The following is a 10000-nucleotide window of genomic DNA, read 5'->3' on the forward strand; positions in this document are numbered from 1 at the left end:
TGTTTTTCTGAACACTTCACGCCGACGGATTTTAACCCTTTGACGTCCAAACTAGCCGAAACCTGTCTAACGCCAGACGATTTTACTCGTCAATGGGGAACCCCTGGAAGTCAATGAATTAAACGGACTCTGACTGGTCATAGATGAGACTTAAAGTGTACCATTGGTCTTTCCTTGGACAAAAGTGGATGAAGGATCGCTTTGTAGAGCGAAAAGGCTGAAGTTGAGATGTGAGAAATCTGAAGGGATAGCGAGACCCGAGAGTGCTCGTGAATATAAAGACCAGGAAGCAATTGCAGAAGATTTCCAAAAAGATTGTGTTGTGTTCGGTCCACCATCACTTGACAAATGGATGGAAAAAATAAAGATGGAAAATGGAAGGCTGCTTCAAGAATTACAAGAATTTAAAGCAAAGGAGAGTTTCCAAGTTTGACCTGGAAAGATTTTCAAGTAGTAATGAAGAAATAAAACTTTATACTGGATTTTCAGACTAACTTTATTAGAATTCTGGAAATATGTAGAGCCTAATGCCCCAAAATTAAAAGAAAAGAAAAGAAAAGATTCTAAAGACAGTGTAAAGAATTGTGGCGAACCTTGCATAAAATCGTTCCAAAAAGACCAAAACAGTGCCACCAAGTGGTGATGGACTAACGGCCTCATGCTTGAATGGCTTTTTTACATCTATTGCAGATACGATGATCCTCGCAGTTATGAACGCAATTTTTTCAATTGCGTAAGGGGAAAAAAAAAAATGCTTTCATAACTGGGAGCTTAGAAATGTGAGACCCGCATGGCTCGTTGGCTCGCAGTCCTTCACGAGTAGGCGGATTTTCGACCTTGAGCTTGCTGAAGAAACTAATTAACGTGAATTTCTTTGCCTATAAGGAGACGCGCCCAGAAGAACTAGATGAGTGTCAAATGGCCAGAAAAATTAAGTTTTACTCTATCTTTAGCTTGGTACTCTGTTGCCTCGCTGCAAACAATTGCAAAGGAAGGTAAGTACGGTAGAGAGGATAGACTGTTTTCACATTATGTCATCAAATTGTAAAATCAAACCTGCGAGGTTTCCTGATTCTTTAAATCGATACCAGGTAAAAAATTACTTAGAAGCAAATCTTTTTACCAGTTTTAGGTCCCGTAGCGTTTTTCGTTTTGAGAATTAATTCGCCTTGCGTGACACCAAGACAGCATCTGAGATAAAGCTTCCTGGTTCAAAAAACGGTTTCGCCTTTTGATTTTTAGCAAATTGAGCATTAAATGCTGTCGAAGATATTTTCATGCTCATTTATTTCAGCTCACGACAAAAAAGAGAGGGCTTTTATCGCAAACCGAGGTCCTGATGTTTTGTCTCTCCGAACACCAACATGGCGTCTTCATCCGAAGCTCTGTAAAATTTAGTGACATGTTTTGCCAAATAACTCAGAAACGATGCACCAAACAGATTTGAGACTTGGAGGAGTTATTTTTGTATTAGTCTTTTGTAACATTTCATATTCTTGGCTTTTTTCTTTGAATGGTTTCGGATTTCATTTTTTCATTGCGTGTCAATGAAAACATTGGTTAATTTTGCAGAGGCCTTTGAACAATTTCCATGGTGGAAAACATGTGGTCTTTCTAATAATTATTAGGGTAGTTTTTTTCCTGTAAGATATTTACCAGTCAAATCGAACCTTCGAGATGAAGATCCCTGCATCACCTGAGACAAATGGCCGTTCATATGCATCCTCATACTTGCAGGTGCATTTCATTCAAAACCCCCACTCACGGTCCACTCGGCGTGGGTGAGGACGCGTGTATAAAAAATAGACCCCAGGTCCATGGACCACCCCTCAGTTTGTAAAGTTTTTTGCGGAAAAATCTTTAGTCGAAAAAGAGAAATGATTCTTGCACTTATCTGGATAATGTTAGCCTGTTTCAGGCTCTCAGATAGTGGAGGCGAGGGAATGAGAAATGTAAACAACATTGTCTCTTATAGAAACCTGAAAAATTCAGTTGGTTCCAACAGGATTTGAACCCATGCCCTCTGTGATACCGGGCAATGGTCTACCAACTGAGCTATGCATAGCAGGGAGGAGCCCACAATCATGGGCTCATTTGTTTTGGTTAAAGACTAGATAATTAAATGAAATTAATGTATACTTGAAGTGCAGGTTATAAGAAAATCCCTTTCCAGCCACCAAATAGTATAGGTGGTATAGATGGTTTTCAAACATGTGATGAGATGGCCATGTTTGTGCACCAAAGAATAGCATATTTTTGTTCTGAGCATGGCTGCTGTGATGTCATGTGAAAACCATCTATAGGTGTCTTCACTACTTACACAAATCCCATAATACACCTCAAAATTTTCATAGGCATTGTTTTCGATTTCTCTTTGACATCTTCATGTCCCAAGAGAAACAATATTGCAAACAATGGAGATGTATTATGGGATTGTGCAAGTAGTGGATAAGAGATAATTGATAACTGATAATTGATAATCAGTAGCCCATAACTAGGAGCGAACAATGGCCCTATATTCCTGTCCCAACGATTTCAATTTTTGGATTGACTCCCGCAGGAGGCCAATGATCAAGATTACACAAGAAACTGACTTGACGTCATACCGTCACCGAACTGGAACTATCTTTCTTTTTGGCGCGAAAGGTAGTCTAAAAATATCAGTTCGTAAAAATGCTGTGAGATAGGCTTAGTATGGGAGTTGTTCACTCCATTTCGTGGGCTCCTGCATTAATTGTCCAGATAAGTACGAGGATCACTTCTCTATTTCATCTAAAGATTTTTCTGCCTGTAAAACATATTGAAATTACAGAATGAGGGGTGGTCCATGAACCTGGGGTCCATGTTTTGTATATGTTCCCCAGGTGAAATAACTGCTCATTATTTAACCAATAATTTAAGCAATAATTTGGATTTACGGCCTCCTTATTACAAAAAAATACAACCTTCTCCCATTTCATGAGACATGAGGGATCCTGGGATCATTGAAGTACCCATTTTTCGGCTACACCATAGAATGAATGTACAGGGCAAACATTCAACATTTTTCTCTTTCAAGCAGCCTTAAAAGGCCACGTGTAATAATTAATTAAGACAACTAAGTGCCTTCGGTGGAATGCTGCGTAAAATTGGAAGTTACTTCCCACCCTATAAGATGACCAAAGTTTTTGGAAAATTATATGGGTCCATTTGATTCCATGTTCCAAAACAAAACTCTAGGAATTTGTGACCTGCATGTATGGATAAGCAATGGAAAATCAAAATTAAAGTAAAATAGCTAAAGTTTTTCAAATGAATGTTTTTGGTCACTTTAGGAATCCTCCCAAAATAGTATCTAAAGATGGAAACCTTGTGTTACAAGCTGGTGAAGATGGCGATATAGTCTTTGAACCTGGACAAGGGAAACAAGTGTTCCTCGGAGGAAATGTGCTGGTAAGAACTCATTACTAGCTTGTACCTGGGAAAAAGGAAGAGCAGGTTTTGGATGGCAACAGGTTTAAAGTACAGGTCACTTTTCACAGGTCACTTTTACAAAACCACTAATGCTAAACTCAAGCCTTGTTAGGTCTCATTAGTCCAGTTTGAAGGGTTTGGTTTGCATATAGTATAGGTAAAATAATGATGTGTAACGAGTGACCTGTGGAATGTGACCTGTGTTTTAAACCTGCCGTTTGGATAGAGCAGATGGGAACTGGGTTATCTGTAAATCAGCAAATTTGGTTGCCAATGCATCCCCTAAAAATATTATAAGGATTGTGTAGGGAACCTAGATAGACTGTGATAAATATTGCACAAAGATGTTCATGGAGGAGAAAGTATAGCCTGACATATACATAATCCACTACTTAAATGTCTGTTGCTATATGGAGTAAAAGTAGAAAATTAACAACTTATTGGTCAGCTATTTTAGTCTTGCAAAAAAGTACATTTTAAAGTATTTGAAAGTTGTCATTTTTAAAAATATGTCAGCATGGTTTTTTCGTTATAAACAGAATGCATCTGGTGCTGCTGGTCCTAAAGGAGAGGTAATTTGTTTTATCTTTATTTAAATGGAGCTATAAATAGCACTTAGAAATCTCCTTTTACTCTATTTTAAGCATCAATGAGTGCACAAAATAGAGGTGCAGAAGATGGTCCAAGTTTTTCTTTCACACCCAGAGGTCTGAGACCTGAGTTTTCTGCACACCCAGCAGTAAATTGGTCATTTTCCACCAGCTCTACCTATTACAGATCCATGCATGATCCCCACCTCTTTAAAATTGACTTTGCTTGGCAAAAAATATATATATATTTATACATAGTGAAGACATTATTGATATTTTTTTTCATTGTTAGAAAGGGGAAAAAGGAATCCAAGGTGATGTAAGTCCTACAGTACTATCATAGATCTTTTTAAATATCCACCTGTCATGCTACTACAAAAACCACCTTTCTATCGAAGGAACCTGTGGTGAAAACTCCCTCTTTTCTGATAATGTCTTGTATAATCTTCCTTCTCAAGTCTTCTCCGAGACCTTTTCCATGATTATACAGTCTTCCACATGCGCTCAGTTCTGCCTTGGCATCGAACACAATACCTCTCAAGAATTTGAACTATTACAAATTCTTGCCCATTCCACAGATCGTTGGTTTTCGTAGTAGCTCGAGTTTGATCTTCTCTACATCCTGTAGTTTTTATGCTCAATGATGGTATATTATGTTGCAGTTTTTCATGTGCTACATGTATTGTGCTTTTACAGCTTATTGACAAATTAAGTAATTTGCATTTCTCAATTTTAAACTTTATTCAAGAATGGCAGCAAAGGAGAAAAGGGAGACATGGGACCTCCTGGACAAACCATCTCTTTGGTGACATATTTTACATTATCATGCATTGACAATTCAATTTAACCTTTTGAGAATTTGAGTACTTTTGGAAACATATAATGATTTTGCATCTGTAGTTCAAGTACTACATTACATTATCAAATGAAGCTATGATCCTCTCACTTCTGAACGCAATTTTAGCAATTGCGTTGAGAAGCCTGAAAAATTCAGGACTTCAATGGGGTTTGAACCTGTGACCTAGCAATGCTGGTGCGAGGTCAAACATATAGATATATATATCATGCATGCCTATATCATTTTGTTCCTTGATTCTTTAATCATGGGAACATTTGAACCCAAAGGAAAGCAACCCAAAATACAAAGGAAGCAAATCGGGTACTTGCAGTCCTACAATGCAACATCCACTCTTCACCTACCAAGATTGTTAAAAGAACGTGCTTATTACGCCCTAGTGCGGCCAATAACAGAATATAGCAGTACCACTTGGAGCCCGTATACATCAAAGGGTATTGCCTCTATTGAGGCAATACAAAGACGTGCGGCAAGATTTGTCTCAAACGACTATCGACGATCAACAAGTGTTTCATCCTTAGTAAATGAACTGGGCTGGAAATCTTTGCGTGAAAGAAGAGTTAATATTATCTGACCTTATACTCTTCTACAAAATCCAAAACAACCTTGTAGAACTGAACTTCCCAAAGGATATAACTTTGAATAAGTCACATACTAGAAAATTACACTCTGTAACTTACAAATTACTCCCAGCCAGAATTGATATTCACAAAAATTCCTTCTTCTGTCAAACTATACCTATATGGAATTCTCTTCCTGCTGATGTTATCAAATCAACATCATTAACGATATTCAAAGAACGTCTAAACAAAAACATATTACTGTAAATTAACATCTATGACCAACCATTGCCACTATTAGTAACATGTAACTATAGGCAATTATCTTGATTAAAGATCACAGGAACATTTGAACCCTCAAATGGCCAGCTCCCCACGTCGTTAGGTTAATAGCTCCGTTGGTTAGAACATCACACTGGCATCGTGAGGTCATGGGTTCAATTAAACCCTGTTGAAATCCTGAATTTTTGGGCTTCTCTATGCAATTGCTAAATTTGCCTTTGCGAGAATCATAGCTTCATTTGATAATTTTCATATTCCACAGTCCAATACGGCCGCCGCCCCTGCTGCTGCCGCCACCACCACTAATGATATTAAAAAATAGTATCCAGAGAGAAGTATCTTACAACTAGCTGCATGGCTCTGCTAGCCGTTATGGTTATTCCAGGCAGCCAGTACTCTAATTATTAAATAAAATTTAATGGAGGGGTTTTTGACTGCTTAACCCATTGACACCTCAAATAGCCTAGGATGCCCCCAGTTGACAAGTGAAATCATCTGGTGCTATACAGAGTAAGTCTCACTCCCAGGGCTGGGGTCAAGACTAGAGTACACTACAGGATTCTTCTTCTTTTACTAACTTCTAACCTCATTTTCTTGGTCCATTCTATAAGTATGTTGAGATCCTTGCTTTTTCTCCGATTAGCTTTATTATGGCCCGCAAGTTTCAACCATAAAATCAACAGAAAAAAAAAACTTTGGGCTGTAACTTACAGTATGGACCTCGCACTAAGTTATACAAGGTTTTTCAGTCTCTGTGATGATGAATAATTGACCCAGTGCACTTCATTAATCCAATAACTTTCATTGCTTTATAATGGAATGGCAAATGTGACTGGGTCCCCAGGCTCTAGAGGAGAGCCTGGTTTAACTGGCTCTAAAGGTTCAAAGGGTGGTAAAGTTAGCACTGGTCAGGTGAATTGTGTTAGAGAATTGTTTGGTAAATAAAAAATTCAGTTTTTGATGTTCTTGGCAAATTGTTATTGAGAGGCAAACAATGCAAGCAATATAGCAGATAACTAAAATACTGTATTTCTAAAAAAAAAGAGTTTATATCGTAAATTTGAAGGCTTTCAAGAACACACTTTAACTCAAGAGCACCTTCCTGTATTTCTTTTCATAAATACCAGAGTGAAAGTTACCATTTAAACTTGCATGATATTCACTGACGTAAGTTCTGTTGTAGAAAGGGAATACAGGAAGCCAAGGACCACCTGGAAAGGTGAATATAATAAACATACTTTCCCTTATTCATTAACCCATTTGACCCCGCAAGTGAGATGGTACGGGCATGTGTTGAGGAGGGATGATGGGCATTTTCTGAGAAAAGCGTTGGAGTTTGAAGTGAAGGGCAAGAGGAAGTGAGGATGACCAAAGAAGACGTGGAAGACGCAAGTGGAGAAGGAGAGCAAGAGTGTTGGATGGGAGAAAAACGATGCCATGAATCGAGCAAGATGGAGAGTGGGAGTTAGAGAGATTGCTGCCAAAGTGGGGTAAATCCGGCCACCCCCGTCTACAGGAATAAACCCAGATCAAAATTGGATTGATGATGATGATGATGATGAAGGCACCCCAGGACACCCCCAGTTGACAAGTAAAGATTGTCTGGCATTAGACAGAGTAAAATCTGTCAAGTGTCACTCCCAGGAGTCAATGGGTTAATGTGTCACCAATTTAACATCCCTTTTTATCCATACAGAATGGAACTGATGGCATTCAAGGTCCTCCTGGTTTAAATGGCTCCAAAGGGGAACCTGGTGTGCAAGGCCCCCCAGGACCATTATTTAACACCATTGATCAGTCCACTTTAAGGTCAATTTTGTAGTTTACATCTTCATACACCTACCTCTGACAGCTATATACAGAGTAGTTTCCGTTATTTAATTAAAATACCTTAATGAAGTAGCTTCGTCCAAATGAGTAGCAGTCTTTTTATGCCACATCTATTTGCCATTTTGACAACCTGAGAGGAAACTCATCCTGACCCTTTTTTCTTTAATTCTAAAGAGCTAATGTCAACTTTGGAAAGGTTACATTTATACAAACATTGGTCGTGTAGCACTTATATTTTAAACAAAATTAACTGAAGAGAATGTAGTGTAATGTGAAGTGCTATATTTCTATCCCATATGAACCATGTGAGCGTTAGCCCTACTGATGGAACTGGGCCCACACAAGGACAGAGAAAAACTCTGACCAGGGTGGGAATTGAACCCACGACCTTCGGGTTAGATCTCCGCCGCTCTACCGACTGAGCTACAAATGCCCCTGAATCATTTCAGGACTTTCAAATGTCAACTTTGATCTGCTTATTTTCGAAAGCTTGTCTTTTTGAATGTTTTCCAAAATCATGAAAATAAATGATTGCAAAGATTTGTGTCTTGAAACAATCCTTTCTTCAAAAGATACAGAAGGATTTATAGCCCCTAAAATGCCCCTGAATCATTTCAGGACTTTCAAGAAATACAAACTCAGGGGTTCAATCATTCAAAACTAACTTCATATCATTGGGTAAATAGAGGCTTTAACCTTCACCACTAATAGCAAGATATGTTTGTTTTAGTTGTAACAATTCTAGCGACTATGGCTTGGTCAGGTTTCTGTCTGGAGTTCTTCAGGTACTTGCAGCAACATTTATTGTATAACACTAAGCCTTCTATAAACTTCTAAGAGATTTAATTCAGTGAAATACCTTAATCTGGCAGAATAAACCAGAATAATACCTTGTTCCAGAATATTCTCAGAATATTCTGGAACAAGGTGGAATGATAACTGGAATGCAACAGAATGAACAAGGATGATACCGGAATATGTGGCTTATTAATCAGGTACATTGCATTCTTGTGCTCAGTAATTCCCACTATTCACATGCAAATAAGTGGCTGGGTATTATGGAGGTTAGCCAGAAACGTTTCCTCCACAATCGGGAAGGTAGAAGGCTGAGCCCTCAGTCAGGCGAGATGACTTGAAGGTGAGGTTTATAAAAATGATTGAAGAGCAAAGTTGTGTTGTGTCAAAAATGAAAGATTAGATGTGAGGGGTGGCTGTCATGATTACGCTCAGTAGTTATATACTAAGAAAAGTCAATAGAATGATTTGTACATTTTTTTCACACAGGTGTGCACAATGGCAGGTTGGCATGCTCTTGCATATCAAGATAGTTTGTGCCAATTTAATGTCCCAAAGACGAATCTTCTAGCCTTCCAATCTGCATCTCTTGGGATCCTCCTCCAGTTTAATGGCAACACACTTGTGAATCTAAGCCCTACTACTGTGAACATAACAAACATGACAACAGGTCATTGTACTATGAAGGGACTTTATATCCTGTTTATATGCATGTAAATTTGATAGCTAGAACTACCAGCTGGATAAGTTACTCTGAGGAAATGAACACTTGTCCTGTCTGTCTCTCATATTTCCATCCTCTGGAGCAATGGGAAGATGACATGCAGAAGGAAAAACAAACCTTTCAGCTGAGATACAGTTACAAGACAGCTGGGCTACAATTTAGACAAGCACATGTCTTCAGACACAACAACCTAATAGACCTCTGTCACAATGCCGGCCAAATAAAATATTCTGATTTGATGCTAATAAGCCTTTCTAGCCTCGCTATGACAAGCAAATTTCAAAAGAATATTAATTTTGTTTCAACATGAGGGCAGTAGGTCTAATTACCATAAATACAAAAGAATGTATCAGAGGTCGACATTTACAAAAGTGATCTATTCCCAGGGTCTGTATGACGTGTTTTTCTTTTGGTTAGTTTTGTAATTTAAGTTAAAAGCCTTCTTTTCTCATATAAATTCTTTGTTTTCTGCTACTTACAGGCCATTTAAGCCTCTGGCTTTAGCTTTACCAATGTATATTTTCTAATGTGTGATGTGTAATAAATAAATAAAATTAATAAAAAAATATAGAGTGCAGTTCCCTTTCTGAGTGGCCAGCTGTCACTGTTAAGTACACTACTGGAAGCCATTGTTCTGTTAATGTAGGCATGTAGATAGAATAAGGAAGGAGGTATCAGAGCCTTTTTCGTAAAAGAGGAAGGAAAAAACATTGATGAGGTTCATGGCCTGAGAAAATTCCATCACGTCTAGGGGAGCAGGACTGGTGCAGTGGTGTGAGCACTCACCTTGCACCAATAAGGCCAACAAACTCAACCCACCAGTTTGTTGGTTCTCTTCTCTGCTCCAAGAGGATTTTCCCCACGGGTACTCCAGTTTTCCCCTCCTCAAAAACAAACATTTGATTTGTAG

At 38.4% G+C, this 10000-nt stretch overlaps 2 protein-coding genes across 3 annotated transcripts in view; one reads left to right on the forward strand and one right to left on the reverse strand.

Annotated features, from left to right (window-relative positions):
* Positions 1-10000, reverse strand: part of LOC137992088 (DNA-directed RNA polymerase III subunit RPC7-like) — a 25101-nt gene that overhangs the window by 6373 nt on the left and 8728 nt on the right. The gene's annotated exons all lie outside the window — the stretch shown is intronic.
* LOC137992087 (uncharacterized) overlaps positions 1-10000 on the forward strand; it is a 12282-nt gene that overhangs the window by 980 nt on the left and 1302 nt on the right. Inside the window, exons 2-10 of one of the 2 annotated variants that reach the window (XM_068837179.1) lie at positions 886-995; positions 3315-3432; positions 3993-4025; positions 4336-4362; positions 4792-4848; positions 6925-6960; positions 7438-7550; positions 8302-8356; positions 8856-9036. In XM_068837179.1, the coding sequence (XP_068693280.1) occupies positions 886-995; positions 3315-3432; positions 3993-4025; positions 4336-4362; positions 4792-4848; positions 6925-6960; positions 7438-7550; positions 8302-8356; positions 8856-9036 (730 nt within the window). The remainder of the gene's footprint in view (positions 1-885; positions 996-3314; positions 3433-3992; positions 4026-4335; positions 4363-4791; positions 4849-6924; positions 6961-7437; positions 7551-8301; positions 8357-8855; positions 9037-10000) is intronic. The other variant, XM_068837180.1, reaches the window with a different exon arrangement.

This window comes from Montipora foliosa, chromosome 2, assembly GCF_036669935.1.
Source record: "Montipora foliosa isolate CH-2021 chromosome 2, ASM3666993v2, whole genome shotgun sequence".
Lineage (NCBI taxonomy): Eukaryota > Metazoa > Cnidaria > Anthozoa > Scleractinia > Acroporidae > Montipora > Montipora foliosa.